At 30.5% G+C, this 20,651-nt stretch overlaps 1 protein-coding gene across 1 annotated transcript in view; it reads right to left on the reverse strand.

Annotated features, from left to right (window-relative positions):
- Cda5 (Chitin deacetylase-like 5) overlaps nucleotides 1-20,651 on the reverse strand; it is a 253,310-nt gene that overhangs the window by 27,562 nt on the left and 205,097 nt on the right. The window contains exon 2 of the mRNA XM_014421057.2: nucleotides 2,369-2,528. Within this exon, the coding sequence (XP_014276543.1) occupies nucleotides 2,369-2,528 (160 nt within the window). The remainder of the gene's footprint in view (nucleotides 1-2,368; nucleotides 2,529-20,651) is intronic.

Raw genomic sequence — 20,651 nt, forward strand, 5'->3', positions numbered from 1 at the left:
AATATATATATGATGATTATTGGTGTATTGTGATTGGTGAATTAGCTTGAGATTTCCACCATAACAATATTGATCCCAAGTATTACAGCAACATGTTGCCCCCCCCCCCACAAAAAGAAAAACCAAAACAAATAAATAAATAAAAGAATAATGCCTACCAGTTTCTTAGATCGTTCTCAGCTGATATCCCTACCGCCTGTAAACCAGTTTCGTTCAACATCTGTTATTTACGTCGTCAATTCGTGGACATTATGTAAGTTATTCGACATGAAAGGACTGCGTGATCTCTTCAAAAATTTGTAAACACACTCTAAGTAACTGTATTGTGTCACAGATTCTAAGGTATACTTACATTTACGCATTCACGGTTCCCAAATCCTTGTTTGAATACATTTTTTAAACCTTTCGATTACTGGTTTTTTTTTGTGACTTAAAATCATTAAAAAATATACCGAAAACACGTAGACCTTGGGAACAGTTGGTGTGGTGTGATATTCTCGAAGAAAGTTTAAATGATTCAATGGCAAGGTACTTGATGTAAATTTTTCAGTAGAGCAGTTTCTAAAAATTTTACAATTGTAATTCTCATTCATATTTCAAAATATTATTGGTAAATGTGTTGCATTTATGGTTTCAAACAAACTAACACTATAAATTGCTTCGTACAAAAAGAAATGAGAATGTTGCACATAATAACAATTTTTATTTCAAAATTTTAGCTTGTTGCATTTTATTTGGTTAGATAAATTGTGGTATTTAATTTTTTTTTAATTAGGTGATGAAATATTATTATTTGGTTTCTGAAAATTCCAATTTTATCCTAAAAAAATATATGATTTTACATCTTTCTTCTTTACATTTTTTGTTGGACTACGTCAATATTTCTGCTTTCTTTTTATGGAAAAGAATAGTATATGCGTGAAATTTTTTTTACTAATGTGAACAGTTTTAGGTCAAATATAATTATTAAAAAAAAAAAAATTAAAACCTGTACTGCTACAACCCATGAAGGGTCAGGGATTCAGTACTTTGTAAGGGAATACTGTTACCAGATCAACGGTTGTGCAAAGAGGTGATTTGGTCAGAATTAGGCTCGACTGCCGGATTTTTACCCAATTGTAGCCAAGAGGAAAGCACAGGAGTCAACTCACGTCAACAGTGCAACAGAAAAAAATTGTCTGCCCAGCCGGATTCGAACTCGCTTCCTTGGAGTTAGTAGCCACGCACCTTACCCCGGGGTAAGGTTAGTCCCGGGACTACATGTGCTCCCCAAATAAAATTTTAAATTATATTATTTGATTAAAAATTCTTCTTTTTTTAAGTAGGTCAATTTGTTATAAATAACTTATATGTGAACTACCAATATTTATAGTAATGATTAAGAATGAGCTATGGTCACGAATTATTGTTTAAGCAATAAAATGTAAGGAACCAGTAATTTTCATATAGAAGTTATTAACTTTTAGTTATATTAAAAATAATAGCTGTACAATATCAAATTCCCTTAAATTTTTTTATTATAAACAAGAAAGAATTAAATGTTTACAGTAACCGTTAAACAAGTCAAATACTATGATTGCTACTTGTGCATTTTTTATTTAAAGTTACTTAATTATCATTGTTGACTTAGGTAAACCAGTTTCTATTAACTAATCCGTTATTTTTCCTAATCCTATATACCAATAAGAATAAATTATATTGAAGTTGTTAATTTTTTTTCACTCTCAGTCCAATTACAACCCTCAGGTCTTTTAAGGGATAGTACTGGAGACCATCCAGAAAACCGTAATTTTTTTGTCATGCAATTTAGTTAATTCCAAACTAATTTAATAACTACTGTTGTAATTACATTTCTGCAGCTGTTATATATTCTGTGTAAAAAAAAGAATTATTTTCTAACAGGAATGAGGCGCATATTTTCTTTGGAAATAGTTCAATTTTTTAAATAAAGTATTTGCTATTTTTTATTCGGCCACTTTATGGCGATTTATTTTTTAGCTTTTCTTAAGGTACATCTCTGTTTCAAATAAATTTAGCATTGTTTAAATCATAAATAAATAACTTTTTTTCTACCGGCATAGGGATACATTTTTTATATAGGAAGATGGTCAGGGTTGCGGTCAATAGTGAAAACAAAAATAGTTTACAATATTTATATATATATGTTTATAATATATAAACAAAAATAGTTTTTTGTTTTCACTATTGACCGCAGCCCTGACCATCTTCCTATATATAAATTTTTACGGTCAACTATATATACATAGATACATTTTTTAAATTATCTTTTCTATCAATTTTAATTTGCGTCTAATATTTAAAATACTACTTATATGGTTAGGATATTTTGATAAATATTTATCTTCACCTGTACATGAGTCCACCCGTGCATGATTCCAATAGCGCTCCACCAAAGACACAAACATAATACTGGGTACAATCGGTCGGGTGTGCGTAGTATCCGAACTCCTCCGGGCAGTCGAAGTCTACTGGAGTCTGCTGTTGCTGGCTGCTGCTTAGCTCCCGTCCTGATATAAATAAATATTTAATTAAAATATAATATGGCAATAAATAGTAATATTAAATTAGTAATAAATATTTTTAATCTTAAATCATAAGGATTCAGATTCAATTATATTTTATGTAATTAAATCGAAGCTTAGAAATTAGGATTGATGGTTCTAGTCTAAAGTTCGTGCTCAAATATTATTTTTGTAATGTCTTTTGCATAAACTTACTTGAACTTATTTCATGCAAAGTGATATCGTATTGTTTCTACAATATTCCAAACTGTCGAGATTCATTGCAGAGGCAATGTTAAAATGAAACCATGTAAAGAAAATTGATTCCGTTTTTTTGTTTCAAAACAATGGAGTTTCCTTCCCGACTTTTTATCAGAGCACAACAGTTCTGGGAAAGATCTTTCGAAACGAAGAGATTTACAATGGATTCCAGTTCACGTTAGTGTCATAACGAAACCATGCGTTTGGCGTTTAAATTTATATTGAAAATACTTTATCAGTTCATACTAGAACAAAAAAATGGGAAACCACGCAATCGTGTTGGGCAAACAGTGATTAAAATTGCGATTACGTTGGTTTAATTAATAATCGTAATTTTGTACTATTATTATTTCATTTTCGTAGTTTCATATTACGGTGATTGAAAAGTAACTGTAAATGCAATTAATTTTTCCAATCCCTGCCAAACAACTGTTGAGCCAAATGTTTTCATATGAGATAACAAAAACCTTTAATAAATTAAATTTTCATCATATTGAGATTTTTTAAAATAGTATGTAATAGTCAGTCATGAGCTAGCGATTTGAAAAAATAACAACTAATAGTTAAGTCGAAAATCCATGCAAAATAAACCTAATTCAATTTATTAATAATTTAACCGATCATATGTTTTTATTAAGTTCAAATTTTTATTTCAATTTATGGTAAGTATTACAAAATACTCTGAGAAATAAACTTAATATGTCTTAAGACAACCCTTTTTAGTAATTTTCAAAATTAATAAATTTATATATATATTAATAAAAAATCCTTCAGCATTCATAATAATCGAATTTTATTAACATTAGTATATTTTCTTTACTCAGTCAGAGCCAAAATATGCAATTGATTTCCTTAGTCATATAGGTACAATATTCGTGTTTCCTTAAAAACTTTATTAAAACTAAAATTTATGTTGTAATTAATTTATTTAATTCTTATTTTTTGTAGCTATATTAGATAAGGAAAATAAAAAAAGTAAACTTTAACAAATAACAATTTGCTAAATTTTACTCGTGACAAAACACTGTCACGAAATTAATTTAGGGTAACCGATATAGTTCAAAACCTTAGAAAAAAAGTGGTATGATGGGTTTTAAGTAATCTTAGGTGGGATATGTTGTAATTTCTAGAGTGAGTGGAAAGTTGCCCTGAACACGAGCTGGTAATTCGGACCAGCCGTTGCTGCGTTTTGATGAAATCGCGGTATCTGTGTCAACGTTGCTTTTATATAAAATATATTTGTCTTGATATTAATTATTAATAATTTAAATATTTTCTTATGTATTGTGATAAATTAAAAAAGGTTTCTGGATATATAAATGAATTTTACGAATCTACTCGTACCTATTGTACCAATAGGTATATGTTAATATTTTCTAAAGTGTTATATCTACTATGGTTGTCTTTATAGATTTTGTAAATACCAATTTCAATTGTGTATAATTGCAAGTAAAATATCTGATATAGGTCTGCATACATTTTTTATATAATTAATTATGGAATAATATTTAAAGAGTATTTAGCCCTGTTATTTTTATTTATTTCTCATAAAGGGAGGGAAGCTTTATTTTCTTGGAGAAAAAATATACCTTCCAAGTACATGTATTAGTATATCTTCCTTACTATTTCTATCTTTTTTGTTTCCTTTTCTCCCCCTATTTTCTTTTCTTCTGGAGTCTTGCTTTTCCCTTACCAATGGGGAGCAATCTCGGTTTGAAATGCATTTATTGTACATAAATGAATTTGTTTAAAGTGTTATTTTACTTTATTACTGTTATGAGAGGTGGCTCTGTGCTTTTAGGACACGGGTTCAAATCCGGCTGGGACAGATAATTATTTATTCTGTTCCTGTTCCTGTGAGTCAACTCTGTGTTCAGGAGTGCGTATCTAGAAAATTCGTTTTCCGCATGGTTAAGCGAAAGCAGTAGATACAATTTTATAAAATCAATTCCAGATGATGTCTACACTAACACCTATTTTTTTCTCCTAATTTAGGTCAGATCAGACGTGCTGTTTTCGAAATATAGGTGTGTCCAGGAGAATATGTTTACGCAGACGTAAGTGAAAGTAGTTGACGGAGTCTGCTCAATTTAATATTAAACCCATTTTAAATGGATTCGCACGTTTTTTTTCCAAATGTTGGCAGAATAGTTAAGCATTACTGATAAATATTAAATTTTCCTTATAAAAATAGAATTTTTTTTTTCGGCCAAGACTCTCATTGCAGTCAGTATAGGGACTGCCTAACCATTGTTGGGGGTCAAAGTTCTTCATTCTGTGGGACCGCCATTCAATGAAAAAAGTCAACACCCCAAGGCCGGATTCGAACCGGCACCGCCAACAGACATAAAAAATTGGAAGACTGTGTCTTAACCACTGAGCTAGGGGCGGCCCTAAAAATAGAAATATTGCTTTTTTGGCCATATAACTATTGTTTTTGACCGCACATGAACATTCTTCCTCATATTAGTAATAACTAGCCAACTAACGATCTTCTAATTAATAATATTTATTCTTAGACAAAATTAAATTAAATTATTTGCCATATTTTTCAAATTATATAGAAGATGGTTGGGATGTGGTCAAAAGTGAACAAAAAATAGTTAAGAACTATTTGTCAACGTTAAACCCATATTGTAGAGCTTTATCAGGGCTGTTCCAGTTGAAAGATATCGAAACAGTTTGTCTGCAAATAAATAGTTGTTAACTATGTGTTGTTTACTTTTTACCGCACCCCCGACTGTCTTCTTCATAATTTTAAAATTAAATTAAGTTCGAAGTACAAAGGTCACTATTTATACTGTATTGTTAATACGAATTGTATCATATCACTTAAGAGCGAAGAGAATTGAAATCGAATGTTTTGCAGACAGGTTGTACAATTTTCCCGATTAATTATTAGATTTGATGACTTTCAATGATTGTGGCATAATAATGTATGGTTATTAAATATAAAAAAGGAAACGACATAGCTTTATCATCGCGGTTTATCGACCACAGTTATCAAAGACGATTTGCAAAATAAAACGAGGTATAATAAAAGAAATATCCGAGAACAGCAGGGCGTGTCCAAGGCCTTTGCGTCCTTCGGGGTCTTCGTCTTCTTCGTTTTGGTAACTGTTCTCCAGGATATCGGGTTTATTAGCGGAAAACCTGCACGTAATGACTTAGCCGTTAAAAACTGGCTCTCAAGATTTACGAGTCGGCAGGGACTTCGTGGATCATTTGGGATCTCTCTCAAAAGGACCATAATTTTTTTTTTATATATACATTAAATATTAAAAATAATTTATCATTTAAAAAACGCAGTTTTCCAGTTTATTCAACTGTCTAAATTACTAAAATAGTTTAATTTTTATTTTATTGTCTTTTAATCAAAGGATGTGATTTTTACCAGTAAAAAGGACAATTAACGAAATAATGTTATGAAAAGATTCATATTTGATAATTTAAAAAATACATTTGACAATTAGTTGAAAATATTTCAACTGATAAGACGTTATAACAAAATTCACCCAACAAACAACTGTGAATTATTGATTTTTTCAGTTTTTACACAGTTAACCATCGAAGATAATTAATTAATTTAATTCTAATATTTTTTTTAATAACGTTTTTATATTTTTTTTGTTCTATATTTTTGTGTTTAAAAATCTGACAATTTTTTATAAAGAAGAATATGATCCATGATAATATTAAACACTTATTATATTTTAGATTATAGCTTTATTCATTATAATCTATACTATAGTTTACCATTGATAACACAGGTACACAGCTTGTAAAAGTAAAAACAAACATGTCTGAAGGAGGTCAAGACAAGTCTATATAAGAAAGACATGCCACCGTATATGGATTGGGTTGGTTAGATCTATTTACCAACTTTGACCTACTTGTCTCTTTGATCATTAAATGACTTTTTTCGATTTCTTTTGTATTTGGGATTGTTTATATGAATGTAATATTTCATTATAGATATTAATTATATTACTCTGTAAATAATAATTCAGAAATTTGTTCTAATTTGGTAAAAACTCCAGTATAAAAATCACATTAGCTTTCAGAAGATGTTCTGAAGAGTATAGGCAATTTTCGCTCCATTCAAAACTAATATTATAAAAATCCTATATTATTTTCAAAATTGATTTTTGCTCTTACCCCTGTCGAACAGATCCTTGAGCTGCAACTGGACAAACGACTAACCTGAAATCCTCACGCAAGAATAAAAAGACAGGAAACTACAGGTAGATTCCGACTATTACAGCAGTTACTAGACAAATGGTCTAAACTTCCAATACATTACAAAAGACTGGCCTCCATGATAATTATAAGGCCTATCTGGAAATAAGGAGATGAACTTTGAGGCTCTACTAAACCTTAGAATTCCTCTCATATGTAATCCTTACATTCCAAAATCGTTCGTAAAATCCTAAATTCTCCTTACTTTATCACAAATAAAGTCATACATAAAGCCATTCCATATGTAACCGATCTAGCCCGAATCATATATCATTCCTTCCATTAAAAACTCCCTAACCACCCAAAACCACTAGTTTCTCAACCTTGCCTCCTCTTCCATTCATGACTGTCCTCCGAGACGCCTAAAAAGAAAATGGTCACGAGACCTGCTAAAGTAAAAACTTCATTGGAGTGGTGCAAATGGGTAGTTTCTCTACAGGCCTGCATCACTCAATTATAATCTTATATCAAAATTACTTGATGTAGCATTATGTATAGATGTAAATTAAAAATAAAATCTTAATAGAGGTTTAGATAATACTAATATTTCCAAGCCTTATATTTATGTTTTGATGTCACAATAGACATCAAAATATATAAATAATTTTACACAAAAGTATGCAAATCTTAGGTTATGAAAATATAAACAACTTATAAAATATGAGAACCAAAGATTTCACGTTTCGGTTACCTTTAGACTACTCGTAGTACGTTTTTACTACATGTACGTTCCATACTCTTTATACTCAGTCGTACAGAAGTAAGTGTTTTAATAATTATTATAAGTGTTATCAGTACCATGTGTTTTTAAACTATTTCCAGAAATTTATCTTTGGTTAGACCTGAACTTTGTACAGAAATCTACATAAAGGTGCGAGAACATTCTTGGCTGTTTGATAAAATTTAAATAAGATGTTAGTAAAAGTTGGCTTTCACGAGTTACGATTTGGAAACACCACTTTGGGTACATCTTTACCCGCCTGTGAACGGCTCATTGGTCGGTCGCAGTTCTCACAGTGCCTAAATGATTGTCACTGAGTTCGATAAATATGAATGAGTCCAGAAATAGGCGAGAAGAAAGTTCTCGAAACTGGAGAACATCTGGAGAAAGTGACTCTTGCAAGGATGTCTCTATCGGACACCCATGCAGCCCGTCCGTCGCCAATTATCTGCTTTCCTGAACATCCTCACAGGATATTTCTATTATTTGGAGGAAAGTCATTAGGTGAAGTTTCTTCCGAGACTTTTCTTTTGTGACGTTCCTAGAATTTTTTTTTTCAATTAAATTCTTAGGTATCATCTTGTATGAAGTGAGGAGCAGTTTCTCCAGTCAGTTTGATGTTTCAGTTTAAAGTAATTTTGCCATCAGGGAAATTATAAAAAAAAAAAAAGGATGAGAATTTCTCTGCCTCGAATCTTGAATTGAAATGTAACTGTTATATAGGATCCTATGATATTAAACACTGTTACCGAACTATTCTTTTTTATAGTTATCTTAAAATAATACTTTAATTGCAATACCTTTCAATCAACTATTTCATTTCTCTTTACATTGATTTATTAAGAAGGTGTAACAAAACGTAAAAATGTGGTACGTAATTAATTAGACAGGAAAATCTTGTGAAGAAACTAAGCGTTGAAAAAAAAAGTTTTACGTTAGACTGTTGTATTGAAAATAATTGGTAACTGGAAAACAAGGAAACTACTGGGTTTGATTGAGTGTTGAGTTCATAATGAATGAATATACCATATATCTTTAAATCTATAATGTATTGACACTATTTTGTGTACTGTATTTAACACTATTTTTTGTCATTTTATTTTGGGTGTAAAAAGAAGCATTCAAAATACTACAGATTACATTATATGTTGGAGACAAATTAATTCCTTGTCCAGAAGGATTCGTGGGTATTGGATCAATCTAAATTATCAAGGTAAATTTTAGGACGAGATCAATTAATTATAAGATGCAGATTATTAATATTAGTTATTATTACTTACTAATAATAGTAATAATATTGAAAGCCGGTGGATCAGTGGTAAGGCATTGTGCTTCTAACTCCAAGGGCATAGGTCCAAATCCTGCTGTGGGAGATAATTATTTTCTGTTTCAATGTAGCTGTGAACCAGCCTTGTGGGCTCAGTAGCTCTCCGGAACAGGCTCATTAAGTGGGCAACCTTAATTATGTAAAAATTTGGCGGACGAGCTTGATTCTGATCAAATCACCTCCTTGCACAACCGTTGGACTACCCTTGACCATGAAGGGTTGTAGCAGTACAGATTTTTAATAATGATAATATTAATATTTGTTGAGTTTTTCGAATCTACAGTACCATTTATTGCTATAAAGTATTTTTTTAATTGTTTGGATTTTAAATTGGTAGCACTAGCGTCAAATTTGATATATTTGACAGTCAAATTTACAGCTGATAGATGATTTGTGCTTACCATATTTTTTCATTTCACGATGAATTAGCTAATGCTAGAACAATGGTTGAAAATTTTACATATTTATTTCCAAAATCGAAGTTCAGTTCACTAAACTCAATATGCTTTATGTTCCTTTTACTGTCGAAATAATTGTCTATTTAAGTCCGCTATTTGAAATATTATGGATCGTTTTTACTCCAAGAACACTTCAGTTAATAATACTCCACAGAGAAGGTGGAGCTGAGATTCAATGAGTTGAGTTCTCAAATCAGGGAGCATTATGTGCCTCGGACCTTTGATATAGGTTTCCAGTTTCCGTGGACTTGGATTTAGCAGATTAATTGTTGTTTTGTTGACTAACAGACGTTTGACCACCTAGAATACAATATTCGCTGGGTCATATACGTACCCAATTGCTAGAATAATTTGTCGAAAATGTGATTTATAGATCGCGTTTCATTCACGTCGAGCGCCAATATGCCCGAAATAAATTTTAAGCATCAATATTGTGATTATTTATCATTTAGTTAAGCTAATATCATAGCCACCGACATATCTATATCTACCCCAACTACAAGATATCTTTTACGTATGTGTACGAAAGTAGATCAATCTATTTTTAAATACATTGTAGCAAAATTCTCCTTAAGCGTGCAGTAATTTCTAATAGTTCCGGGTTTGTAGCGAAGGAGAGAAAATGTGTATTTAATGGAGATCGTGAGGACCCAGGCCCGAAGAATAAAGAACTTGAGAACGATGTTATGAAACGACACTGTTGGTTCAGCTTACCCTCCAGTATCGCCGAAGCACTATCAAATAATATAATCGATATATAATGAAAAGTTTAGAAAAGGATCTCTGCTGAAATTTTAGCCGGGGATCATGGGTCGGTAACGAAATGATCCAAAATTGGCCGATCCCTCATTAGGCTTATGTAAGTGACGGTCCTTTCCGACTATCATTTGCAATTATGAGGACCTGCGTATCGAACATTACAGTATACCACATCAAGGTGTGTTTCGATAAAAGGGAATTACACAGTTGCTTCGTTACACAATGGTCTATGAGTACATGTAACATTTTGATGTAAATGAGATTGCTTTTGAATAGCGACCTTTAGTGCCATGAAAGTCTTATTCAGCTTAACACTAAGTCTATGTTTAGCTAAAGCTTGTTTCAAAACAGCCATCAATAAATTTATGATCGTGTAAAATTATGAGTTTATATACGTATGTTACGGCTGGTATTTAGGTAGGGTCAGTTAAATTAGATCCGCACAGTGAGAGAAGTCTCCGCCTAATGAAAGTATGTTAATAGTTAGATCTACAAAGGAACATTCTCTCGGTCAAGGATCAATCTTAAATTACGGTTATAAGAAAATAAGTATTGAACACTGTTTATATTATTACTGATATGTACTACTATTTTGAGTGGTACTGAAGGATCTGTAACAAATGGTAAATATGACCCTCGTATTCTCGTATTAAATATTTAGAAATGTGACAGCTTCTAAATATTGATGACAAATTTTCAATTGTGTTTAATTAATCTATTACATCCTCAAATCTATCAATTGTGAAGCATTGCCGGGGCATATAATACATATAATAAAAACCGTCTGTGTGCTTATTTAACCATTATTGCGGGTTAAACCAATTAACCTTTAAGCAATTGTAGAGCATGTCCAGTTCTATGTTACCTCTAGAGAAAGATTAATTTTTTTAATAATTTTAAAAATGTTTTGAAAAATGAAAGCGAGTATAAATAAAACGTTTAAAAAAAAATATGTTGAGAAAGGAGGGAGATGGTTATTAGATTAAATTGCCCTTAAGACGACACTAATTGCTGGTAAATATTTTTCAAAAAAAATTGTTTACAAATTTTTTCCTCCATAATGTTGTATATTCAAAACTCTTAATATTCGTTTCTTAACAGACGTCATTGGCTGTGGTTTGAACTTCACGTAAAACAGTTTCTTAGTTTCATTGAGCTTAACTTCAAATCACTAGGAAGCTAAAGCCCTAATAAAGTTTGTTTTATTTTTTTGGCGCCCGATTCTAAAGACCATGTTTAAAAAAATCAAAAAGATATTTTATGTTACATTGAATATCAGTAAAGTTGACATAAATAGAAAAAAAAAACATTTTTATAAATAAAAACATAAATAATAACTAACAAAAATAAAACTTCAATCAATGCGTACTTTTTGTTCGCTTTCTCTTTTAATTAAATATACATAGAGTAAAAGTTTTTTTTTTTCGTTTTTCCTTCTCTCTCATATTGAGGAACCATTATACGACGCGGTATGACGCACTTTCGCCACACATCAGCATTGACACACACCATCAGCCCTAGGAACTTACCGAATAGAAGGCAGACTCAGATCCTATCGATAGGATCGCTTTCGCTGGCCCAGTTGCTATAGATCTGATAGATCTAGCTAGATTGGTCCGCTGTGTATATGTTTATAGGGGCCGTAAACTAGAAGGGAGAGGTTTACACCCACCACTTTCACTTACCTTGGCTTTTCTGCGCACGTTTTGAGCCCCACATCTCTACACTAATGGTTGACCTTAGTCTCCTTAAGTGATTCTTAAGGACATGCTTTATATTCATGGAGTCTGTCTAGTCATCTCGCATTTGACCAATTACGGCTTCACGAAATGATCTGAATGCTCTGTCTTTATGCGATGTTTTAGCAATATTTCTTGCACTTCTATGAGTTTTCTGAAATTGACTTTCGAAAATACACCCGAGATTACCATAGTAATATGGAAATTTATTCCTTTTCTTTACCATTACAGTGTTTAAGAGTTCCAAATTTAAACACTTCCATAAGCTTTGTTTATAAGTGCAATATTTAAACATGCATCGATGTCTTTTGATATAAAAAATACTCAATCAAGAGCAGTCTCTTGCTAACAGATAAAATATGATATGTTATTAGAATAAAAAACCTTCAAGGCTACTTAAACGAAGTTTATTACTAAACTCCTAATTTTCCACAATACTTGGACATCATCGAGACTAAAGTTTTACTATTGTTTTATATTTTCACTAATAAAAATCTTTTAGCTAATAGTGTTTTAGTTGTTATATATCATGTACCTGGTGACATAAATAACGGATACATACGGAACAACATAACTAACGCTAGCATTCCAAATAACAAACCAGGAATAATTGGTCCTAGTATACATTAAGAAACCAATTATTTTTGTGAAATAGCATGTCGGGGGGTTCCTAATTCCTTATATGCCTGATTGTTAATTAAACAGAATATTGAGGTTTCTATAATAATTAAAAAATAGTTCTTTACACTGAAAATATTATTTTATCTGTTCATTAAATTATAATGTTACGTCAAATTTGTAAAATAGTGTTCATGGAGATCTCTGATCTTCCATATTGACCAATTATATTGGTATAGATGCCGTTTTTCAATTTCAGGTGTTTTTTATATATTGTTCTATTACACCATCTTAAAGTCTCCTCTTCCCGTTTTAAGCAAATATTTAAAAAGAGTTATAGGACCGTCGCTCCCGGAGGGGTCTTAGTGGGGCGGGTCCGACCGGGAACTATGGCTTTTTATTTTTACTAAAAATGTTCTATGGCAAAGCATTTTAAACGTGATTGACAACTAGCAATAAATTAGTCCTTTTTTTTTTATAATTTATTTTTTTAGGGAGCTACGGTCCTATATAACTTTTGAAATATTTGCTTAAAAGAGTATGGAATTTTTACTGAGAAATGTTCATTTGTTTTTGAATTATATAGTTGTAAACGTCTCATAAATGGGTTAAAAATCAGAGAACGATAAGTTTTGGAATAGCTGTAGAAGCTTCCCTAATTTTACCATAGATAAAGTAAAGGTGTCATTTTACAGTATAGTCTATGAGTTATAGGTTAAGCACCTAAATAAGGTGCCCTTATTCATAAACATATAGGTTTGGATAAGACAACTTATTTTTACGACCTAATTTGAAGTTTAATTTAAATTATCCGAAAAAGTATACATTTTAAAGTTTCCAAATATATTCATTGAATAGATAGTATTTTTCTAATTCAAAGAGCAAAATTTAAATTTCTTTCTTGCCATAAAAGTTAAAACTTAGTTCTCATAACCTCAACTCTCTATTCATAATAATTAATACAACAAGAAAACTAATATTAAGGTTTTCATGAATATAAACATAACCCAGATAATAATAATAATATATCAGGAAACTTAGACACATGCCCTCCCAAGCTTCTGATTCCACTAAGATGAATATTTTAATGTAGTTTTGGGAATGAACGCATGGTATTATTGCATTTCCTTGAAAGACAAATTGATATCGAGTGGATCCAATATCTTATTCAAAGGAAATTTTACTTTTTATGACCATGAATTGCTGTATGTGCCATAAATATAGTCTAGAGAAAAAAAAAAAAAAAAAAAAAAAAAAATAGGGTGCTGGTAACAATTTTTGTTCAAAAATTATGAAAAAATAACAGCTCTAAGAAATAAAACGTTCGAGATAAGAACTTCTAGTGGTTTCCAGTCGATTGCTGTTTCTTTAACATTATCTTGTCAAAATTTCATTTTTCCTATTTTTGGCACTCACAGACTTTTCTATTTCCATGCCTAAATTTTAGTAGAAGCAACAAAAAATATTAAATAACTCTACTAAACTATTTAATTATTTACTTGAATAGTTCAAAATAATTAATATTGATTTATTTATTATTAATAGTAGTTGAACATTACGACATTCTGACTACATTGGATTCACTAAAAAAGTTGACTTTAAAGTATCATCGTAATCTCGTTAAATGACTGACACATTTATATACGTAATATATCCCATATGCCACCTTACTCTTCCATACAAATGATATAAAAATGTTTTGGCATATACCTATAGATTACATGAGTCGTATTTCGATCAATGATTTTTGCATTAGTATATTGCATAAGAAATCGTTTTTACTTTGACATACATTTGATTACTTAGATCATTTGTGGTAATTATTTTTTTTTGTTTTGTTTTTTTATGTGTTAGGTTTCTTTTCTACTTTTAGTCGCACCTTACAACCTATAACGTTAATCTTTAACATTTTTTTTAAGGATCAATTTTTTTTAAATCTTCTGGGATGGAAATAGCTACTAATTTTGAATAATGAATCTCCCACTTAAAAAGAAAAGTATTTATTCATTTTTAATGAGTAGTTCCAATTAAACTGTGAACTGGCACTTGAAGTACCAAGTATAGGTCTGGTTACCGACCTTCCAAGTCTGGTTGAAGAATTCGGAACCATTACTGGTTGCAAGTCTTGTTCTGGTCCTCACCAAGTTAGTCAACTCTGTAGTACTAGCCTTGTAAAGAATGTGAGCTATTTCTGTTGCAAGAGTTTACTCAGAGACGGGCAATAATTAGCTATAGTTGAAACTAATAGCTAAAATTGCTATGGATACGACCCTTATTCATCAATGAACCATTTATAAATAAATATAGTATCCATAACAATTTTAGCTAGTAGTTTCAACAATAGCTAATTTTGGCCTAAATCTGATTTTACCTTACGTTAATGACTCAGCATCTTTTATTTAATTTTATTTTCTTTATTAATTAATAAATATTACAATCCACCATAGGTTTGGGCAATAAGTAATAGTTGAGCACTGAAATAGTTAATATAGTTGAGCACTAAAATAGTTAATGTAATTGAGCACTAAAAAAAAAGAAAAACTGAATCAACATCAACAGTGTAATCTCGGTAATCTAATTGCTGGGTGTTCAGAGAACAGAAAGTATAAGGAAAATGGTGTACAAAAATTCCTCAATATGGATATAATTATTTTTATTTATTTAACTTTTTTAAAATATCACAGTTACATTGCCTATCGCTGACAAAATCATTCATATGGATGGCTAGTTATCTAAAAAGAGAATGGCTTTTTGTTGCAGATTCTTGGATTCCAAATGTATTCTCACTGATGGAACATATTCATCATGAAACCATTCTTAAAAAGTATAACGTTCATTCAAGCTTTTGACGGACTTTTATGGAAGAATAGGCAGTTTGAAATTTTTGAAAACGTGAAGCTTTTTTGATTTCGTGATTTTCAGTTGCACTAGCTTCATTTTTATATGAAATCTTTTCAGGCAAAAGTCTCCAAAAAAAAAAAAAAAAAAAAAAAAACTACATTCATTACCATTGTAAATCTACTCAGGAACAAGATATTGAGCTGTTATCATTTCATAAAATTCCTACTGCTTTGTTTTTTTTACGCCAGTTCAGATTACTGGAGTGTTCAGAGTATCAAGGTCTTGTTTACCAAGATTACACTGTACATAGATAAATAAAAAAAAATTAAATTAAAATTCTGGACTAAATATAACAATAAAATAAAACACTTATCACATACATGCTAGTATGAAAATATTTACACACTCGACATCTTTAGAGATGAGATAATGTATTGTTGACAAAAAAATATTTTTTTTTGTACAGCAGTTTGCATTTATAGTAAATTTCAGAAGTTATAAATCTTGGCAGTGAGTCATATTGCTCAAAATAATCTAATTTTCCTATCACAAATAATTAAAAAGTGAAATTTACATCTAAGCCCTCAGTTGCCGAAACAGTGAAATCGTATAACACAAAGACAATTGCAAACGTTACGCTCTCAAACTTAAAGATAACGCTAACGACTACGTTGAGCAGTTCCCGGCATTGTCAGATGGTCATTGTTACATCACTTCTCGATCTTATTCAGTTTTGAGTGAATTTAAAGAGTTTTGAACACTTCTTCCTTGATTGCTTTTACAGTGGATAGTAAATTCACATAGGCAATATTCTAGCCTAAGATCGCACCGACAGGATATTGTCTACAGATTAATGAAATTATTAGGTTTTTTTATAAATAGCACTCTGGAACAAAATATCTCTTAACAGAAACTTTAATAAAAAATATTTTTATTTCGTTTTGAGGTGACTAAGCTTCGACACACCATGAAATCACCATAATTTCAATTGTGAAGAACCATAAAATATTAGATAGTGAAAAATCATAAAGAAGAAACATCTTAGAGGCAGTTTGAGACTGGCAAAAAGAATCTGAATCACATCTATAAAAATATTATGAATAGAAGCAGAATAACTGGTGATAAAAATATATTACAATAACAATTAATAGCAATAAATAGAAAAAATAAATAAATACTACTTATTTTATAAGAAAATACAAACGAAGGTGACAAATAACAAAAAATAGGAAAAAGAACTGAAGAGACTTTAAAATTATTGTTTAATATCATTAGTGACAACACAAAGCCAGTACTATTATTGTATTTGCAACAAAATAATGGTAAACATATATGTATATATTTTTTTTATTTTTCTATAATCAATTTTAATTAGATTATTTAAATACATAGAAAAATATTGATTTTGAAGGCTAACAAACCTAACAAATCTAATTACAAGATATTTAAAATATGAAATCATTGTATTATAATACATCATTTTATTTATCTTAATTGTAATATGTGATTTTTTTTACCTATTTATTTGTGTTTTAATCTATTTATTCATTTATATGTTTTTTAATTTGTATGTTAGTTCATAAATGTATTTAATTGTTGGGATTCTGATTGTAATTGTTTTGTTTCTGTTTCTGTTTTATTTATGCGTTCCTATCTATTGATGTTTTACGTAAATTTGCTTAATTGATCAAGTGGTTGTTGTAGATCATTGAAGAGGAGAAGTATGAAGGAGTGAAACAGGGGTAATAATGTACTGGATACATTGGTAAATTATTATTTGGCTTTGTGTAAAAAGGAGGAAAGCTAATATGTGTTCATAGGAAAGAAAAAATATTTTTTATGTCAAGAAAACAAATTTATGTAAATGTATTGATGATTATTGTGTGAAAAATTAAAAATGTTAATATATTGTACAGTATGGCCAAATATCGATTGATGGGTACACTGTTTTACAGGAACCCAATGCATTCGGGCAGCATGGCCAAATAAAGTATTTTTCTCTTGTGCGTTTTAATTTTTTTTTTTATTTTTAATTTGGTTTGATTTCAAATTTCTATCTAATGATGAATTTGTTTAACGGATTGAACGCGGGTAACGGATCACTAGAGGGGGTCTTAGAGAGTAAATTAGGGAGAATAAATTTGTCAATTAAATAAAATTAAATTGTCAAATGGAATGAAATTGTGAAATGGAAAAAACAAAAAAAAAATTAAAATATTTGTATTTAGTGTGTTGACTAGTATTGATTGTAAAAGGAAACTTTAAAAAAAAAATTGTTATATCATGTAAATATGTGTATGGCATAATGTAGCAACCCAAGGTGTTTGGGCAGCATGGCTAAGTAAAGTATTTCTCTCTGGGAATCAATTAAGCAAGATTGCTGAAGCAATTAAGTGAAATTATAATGTGTTCAAAGAAAGAGGTCAAATTGCCATTAATTTTCGATATTAATTTATAACTGGCCTCCAAATAAATTGAACATGAATAAATAAATTTAACTTTTATATTAATTAATTAAATTATTTAACTGGCATATGTACGATGGATTAGCTTAGTTGAGTTTCAGATATAAGTACATTCACACACAGTTAACGTACACAATTAGTAACCTATAAGCAATGTGAAATGTTCAATAGAATGCTACGTATTACTTAAATGCGAAGAAATCACCCTAAAGGTGTACTATAATCCCAAAAGAACTTTGCAATACACATCCATTTGTTAATATTAAACTTGACTGGACAATAAATAAAATTAAGAAAAATGATTTTTTTTTTCTAAATCAAAAGAGCACAGCTTCTATATGAGAAATAGAAAATGAATTTTTAATCTTTCAAGAATATCGACTACATTTCAACCTCCAGACGGTTGCATCATACAATAAATCTCACGATTCCAGGAGACGCATCCACCGAAAGATGTTCCGAATGTGGAGCAGATTTCGACAGAGCGGTGGCACCGGTCTTAATGTCAGGGCTCATGTTGCAAAAGCCTACCTCACTTTTGGTGAGTGCTCTGCCGCTTGATATCTTACTCAACTGGAGACTTTTCGAGTGTTTGGGGAAAGCTGATCCTCAAGTGGTCCTGTTTTCGACGAACAGTAATGCTCTAGAATGTCACCCCAATTTCTGCTACCTTTACGTCACAACTTCTTAATCCTATTTCGTTTCGATTAAGCTATATCTTCTTTAAGAAATGATCATTTTAATTGGTTTTGAAGATAAATTGTTTGTTACAACTTACGTGATGATTTTATTTGTTTTGTTCAACTTTTATTTACGTGATGATTTCACGTCAGTGGACGGTCCAAATTAATTACTGGATATTTAATAATTAAATTATTATGAATAATTAATAATTAAACTCTTTTGGAGGAATACAACTTATAGGATAGTTATTGATGACTAGGTTCGTACGATACTCGTGATAACTTAGCTTCATGATTATGGCAGCATTTTCTGTCGTGTTCTTCTAACTAAAACGTGACTTTAATAAAACATTTTAATAAATGTTTCAATTTTTACTAATTGTAATATGTAAAAGAAAAAAAAGTTGAGGTGGATGCAAAAACAGTGAGCATGACTAATAGAAGAGACAAACAATAGCACCCACAGAAGCCTGATTCCACAGACCAAATATGGTCTTGGCCGTTGGAAACAGATTCGATTTTCGGCTTTTTTCCAGTTGTCGAAAATGATTTGGACATGATTAAGTTACACGGATGTTGTACAACTCAACGATTCGATAATGCTTGTATAATAAGCACCAACTCGCTGGCCTATTTTATTTTCGTTTAGTTGTTTCAAATCCAATTTGATTTCCTGCCACGTTTTTGGCGTCTTCGTGATGTTTCGTTTTACTTCTGACAAAATGTATAGAAACATGTTGATACTCGATTTCATAAACATATCCATGTTAGGACGAAAAAGAGGTTGCGTACCTTGTTAGTAGAAAGTTACTTCGTTAACGATGTATATCTGTTTGGCTGTATTAAAAACTGTTTTTACGAACCATTTATTAAGTAGTAAATATTTTTTTTTCGGAATTTCATATTCTTAACAAACAAAGTCTCTCTAACTTTAGGAACGATGAGAAATATAACATGATCAGAATAATGGTGCGTTAGGTATGGATCTGTAAAACAGTCTTAAATTTTATTTAATTTTTTAGAAAAGTATTTAATTTATTAATTATTAGTAATACAACAGTATAGTCATAGATCCGAATTTACCTGATAGACCCCGCAAACCCCGGCCTAGTGGCGCCCGTTTAAACAAAAATATTTTTTAGTTTTGTTTTCCTTATACTTAATATTTAGCTCTAATTACGAGCATGTATATTTTGTTACTATATAAAAGGGCTATTCATGATCTTTAGTTTAACATGTGAAAGCTTGTTAAATGGAAAAACTTTTGTTAAATGGAGAAATATTTCCTTTTTTTACCATATTAAGACGATATAACATATAACATGGCTGAGAGTCTGTTACTAGGTCTGTTAAATGAAGAATGACGTCAAGAAACAGACCAGTTGAGCTTGTCCGAGTTTTATTTGTTGTCGTGTTAGGTTACTTACTCGTAGTTTGTGTTTTTTTCTTTTGTCTTGTGTTTTGGACTTTTTAAAAAATACAATCAGTAGCCATACTTTTACACTTCTACTTTTCACTTATTTTAGGCATGTTGTAATAAATTACTGTAATTAAAACTTAGAAGTAAACAATAACATGAAGTTTTGGAAGGAAAGGTTACTAAACAAGTTGCTCAGAAAGTCTGCTAAGAGCTCTTATTCATTTACCGTTTAACATGACTTTAAATAGGGCTGCTCACAATCCTATACTTATAACTTTTAACATGGTAAAACATTTCACATTTAACACAATATCATAGTCACAATGTCTTAGATTTGTTTTTACTACCTGACTATCTATTTCTGGGTGTGTATTTGGAGCCAAATAGTAATAATTAAGTTTATGTTAGAACGTTTTTAGTTAGGCGTTTTTCATCATTTTCCATCACTTTGAACAACTTTCTACGTTAAATATTATTATTTATAAAAGCTCAGACTTTAGAATATGCCTCTTATTTTTGGCATCTAACTGTGTTTTCTATCTGGATAAGACATTTTTTAACTCATCTCCTTATGTTACCTATCAAATCCTTTCATATA

This window comes from Halyomorpha halys, unplaced genomic scaffold (assembly GCF_000696795.3).
Source record: "Halyomorpha halys isolate HHAL.00 unplaced genomic scaffold, Hhal_1.1 Scaffold302.1, whole genome shotgun sequence".
Lineage (NCBI taxonomy): Eukaryota > Metazoa > Arthropoda > Insecta > Hemiptera > Pentatomidae > Halyomorpha > Halyomorpha halys.